Source organism: Sinocyclocheilus grahami, unplaced genomic scaffold (genome assembly GCF_001515645.1).
Source record: "Sinocyclocheilus grahami isolate Dianchi unplaced genomic scaffold, SAMN03320097.WGS_v1.1 scaffold670.1, whole genome shotgun sequence".
Classification (NCBI taxonomy): domain Eukaryota; kingdom Metazoa; phylum Chordata; class Actinopteri; order Cypriniformes; family Cyprinidae; genus Sinocyclocheilus; species Sinocyclocheilus grahami.
This window is the reverse complement of record NW_015505849.1, coordinates 11,569-15,422: the sequence shown is the minus strand read 5'-3', so window position 1 is coordinate 15,422 and position 3,854 is coordinate 11,569. Positions and strand designations below refer to the sequence as shown.

Below are 3,854 nucleotides of genomic sequence, written 5' to 3'. Positions count from 1 at the left end.
TGTGTGTGTGTGTGTGTGTGTGTGTGTGTGTGTGTCTGTGTATATATACATATGCACACATACACACATTTATTTTGAAATAGAAATCTTTTGTAACATAAACGTCTCTTACTTTTGATTCACTTTTAATGCATTGAGTATTAATTTATCTACTAAACTAAACTAAATTAACTAAAATAAAGTAAAATAAAACAAATCAGTAAAACAAAAATAATAATAATAATTATACTGACCCCAACAGTAGTGTGTATATATACACGTGTTAGTTCCAGTCGTCAAATATGATTGGTCAATTTCAAGTTCAATCCAAAATGTTATGGTGATTTTGCAGTTGTTTTCAGAGCAGTGCGATGTGTCAGCCATAGAATTGCCAGATCAACAAATTAAAGCGCAGCAGAGCATTTACTAGCTTTATTTTGAATTAATCAATACAAATTATGAGGTGAAACAGCTCAATGCATTTGGAAAAATTAAAATGCAGAGCTGAAACAATACACAGGCTAATGTTTATGAGCTAATGTTATATATATTTTTTCAAATCAGTTGGGAATATTGCAAGAAGGAAAAAACATTGCAAATAAAAGGCCCATATATATATGTATACAAGATGTTCAGCACAGACTACCCCATCAATAATAGACAAATGCTCACATTTTGGAAGAAATAAAAACACCTAGCAGAATGGATATTCAACTTCTGTGAGACTGAGGTCCATTCGATGCTGTTGTCGAACAGTAGCAGATACATCTCAGTTTGTCATGTATATGCCAGACAGGGATTTTCTTCAGTGGAGCCGCGCAAGTTTTAGTTCTTCTCCCTTTGCCATCTGTAGTTCATGAATAATCATTGAGAAATTACCTCTTCAGGGTTTTTTATGTCTTGCCCTTTTCTCGGAAGAGTCCAGCACTCCGAGGTAACTGTGCAGATTGGTGATCCTTTATGTGCTGCTATATGTCTTTACTCATCGTTTCTCTCAAGGATGGTCTGTGCTCCTCCCATTCCCACTGTTTCTTTTACCCTCCATACTTCCCTCTCTCTCATTCCCCTCTTCTCTCTACCCTACACAAATCATTGATTTTTCAGAGGTTCTATAAAATATTCACGATGTGTGGGCAGGCCCCTTTCTTTGGGAATTTGGTGAGGGAAAATCATTTTGAAGGCAAAGTCGTAAAAGGAAAAAGAGAGACCGACAAAAAGAAATAAAGAGAGGGAGAGAAAGGCAGAAAAGAAAAGGCAAGATAAGAGCCATGGAAACCTTTCTGGCATCGTGTTTGGATTATCAATGGCTCACTTTGGAACAACTCCTGAATATAAATAAATAAGCAGATACACTGATAAAGATTGCTATCCATGGTTTTTGTATTTCCATGCTCTCTTCTTAAAGCCTCAGGTCGAATTGATTCCAAGCAGATTCTCACTCTCTTCGGCTTTGAGGACACACTTCTTTTGTTTTCATTCTTCCATCTGTCACACCAGCTCTTTTCCTTCCACTTGAGTTTTTACATGTTACAGTATCATTGAAAATGAGAATATAATTTCATTACAGACCACTGTGTGTTTTCAGTAAACAGTTCGATGTAGAGGTGTTTCTTCAACTATAAGCACTGTTAGCCCTGTAGAATTTTAGAAAACAAACTCTTAAAACACACATCATATTTTCATCAGCATTCTGGGGTAAAAATGAAGTGATGGAAATTATATTGAATTTTATTTATATATATATATATAAAATGGCAGAGTATATTTCATAGCTAGCATTTTATGTTTTTTAAATTATACAAATAATATTTTCTCACAGCTTGACTGAAAATGACACAAAATATTCTGTTGACAAGTAGTATTGAGCTTGATTTTTCTTCACACATCACATCTCATGAATCAAACATGCTCTTCACTGATACTGTTGTTTCCTTGGAAAAACATTGTTCTAAATTTCCACACATGTTCTTACAGTTCGATGTAGAGGTATTTCTTCAACTATAAGCACTGTTAGCCCTGTAGAATTTTAGAAAACAAACTCTTAAAACACACTTATCATATTTTCATCAGCATTCTGGGGTAAAAATGAAGTGATGGAAATTATATTGAATTTTATTTATATATATATAAAATGGCAGAGTATATTTCATAGCTAGCATTTTATGTTTTTTAAATTATACAAATAATATTTTCACACAGCTTGACTGAAAATGACACAAAATATTCTGTTGACAAGTAGTATTGAGCTTGATTTTTCTTCACACATCACATCTCATGAATCAAACATGCTCTTCACTGATACTGTTGTTTCCTTGGAAAAACATTGTTCTAAATTTCCACACATGTTCTTTTATGGATCAGCATAGTTTTAAATATGTAATAATTCCTATTTGTATGATGGATTTTCATAGTTTAAGTTTGAAAGTCTGGGTCAAGGACCAGGGATAACCAATCAAATCTGTACACAAACAGAAAAATATGTTTAAAAAAATATATAATTTTCCAAGACAGTTTCAATGTGGCCTTTTATATAACAAACAAATGAATATGTTTTAATAAAAAGTCAACCCAAGGGATATGCAACCAAAAATCATAATATTTTCTTTTATAGGGGCATGTCCATATGTGCGATCTGGGATGGCCCTAGCCACCGCTTAAAATTTGATTGGTCAACACAAGTGCCACCCCAAAATTATCCCATCACCCAAATCAGTGGCTGAACCTTCAGTAAAAACACAATACAGCCTTTTTTGGTTTAAATCAGGGCAAAGGCAGTGTCAAGATATTTTTTGATAAAGCCAACAAATAGCAGTTCTTGTGCAGCTGGTTGCCATCTGGCTTTAACTTAGCACCTTTTCTAGCTCATTTAGCACATAACCTTTTCTAAGACAAGCACATTATAAATCAGAGAAGCCACAATTTAATGAGCCTGTGCAAAACTTGTCAAAAGTCTGTACATGCCATTGGGCTTTTTTTTTTTTTTTTACTGTTTCTTCTCTATCTATTTGATTAGTAGTTCTCGGTTTAATTCCTTGGCGACTCTTTTAACCATGACTCTTTTTTTTTTCTAAAGGTTGGAGGGACGATGTACAACACCGGCCGCCATGTCTCACTCCGATTGGACAAAGAGCACCTGGTGAACATCTCCGGTGGACCGATGACGTACAGCCATCGTCTTGAGGAGATCAGGTTACACTTTGGAAGTGAGGATGGACAGGGCTCTGAGCATCTCCTCAATGGCCAGGCCTTCTCTGGGGAGGTGAGCATCGTCATAAGTGGGCTACAGATCAGACTGTAGAAAGCAAGTAGCTGCTGATATTCATCAGCCTATTGTTCTCTTAAGGTCACCATCTAAGTGCAAAGTGTAAAGACAGCAGACCTCGAAGATCAACAGCGGGTGTAGGCTGAAAGCAAAACTCTCCATGGCATAGGTCTAAAATATAGTGATGTTTTTATGCATCGAAAGATAGTCATAGTGTGCCTCAGAGCATGCATTTCATGAAATGTTTAACATGGCTTGCATCACAGTTTGCACCCTGCTGAACAATATCCTTTAACATATTGAAAAACGCATCAATATTTTGGGTTGCAATAGTCCTTATTGTATTGCTGATGTCTTACTGTGCTCATTCTCCATTGTAAGTAGTCTCACACTAACAGAGCCATAACAGTGGGGAAAAGCATCTCAATTACATTCGCAGTGTCAATTTAGCATGCACTGCACTGCGGCCTCTATCATTTGATAAAGTCTCCAGTCAGTGAAGTCCTGACATTTCTCTTTGAGGGTAATGAGACCCACGATTTGTGTGGCAACAAAATAGGCGTGAGCTTGACAGGCAAATCCTCAGTAATTAATGATTATTATTTCTTTCCCC

General features: G+C 36.0%; 1 protein-coding gene across 1 annotated transcript in view; it reads left to right on the top strand.

Annotated features, from left to right (window-relative positions):
- The window catches only part of LOC107558982 (carbonic anhydrase-related protein 10-like), a gene marked incomplete at its 3' end in the record, with an annotated part of 186,046 nt that extends 182,808 nt beyond the window's left edge, over positions 1-3,238 (top strand). Inside the window, exon 4 of the mRNA XM_016242693.1 lies at positions 3,053-3,238. Within this exon, the coding sequence (XP_016098179.1) occupies positions 3,053-3,238 (186 nt within the window). The remainder of the gene's footprint in view (positions 1-3,052) is intronic.
- Between the last annotated feature and the right edge of the window lie 616 nt (positions 3,239-3,854).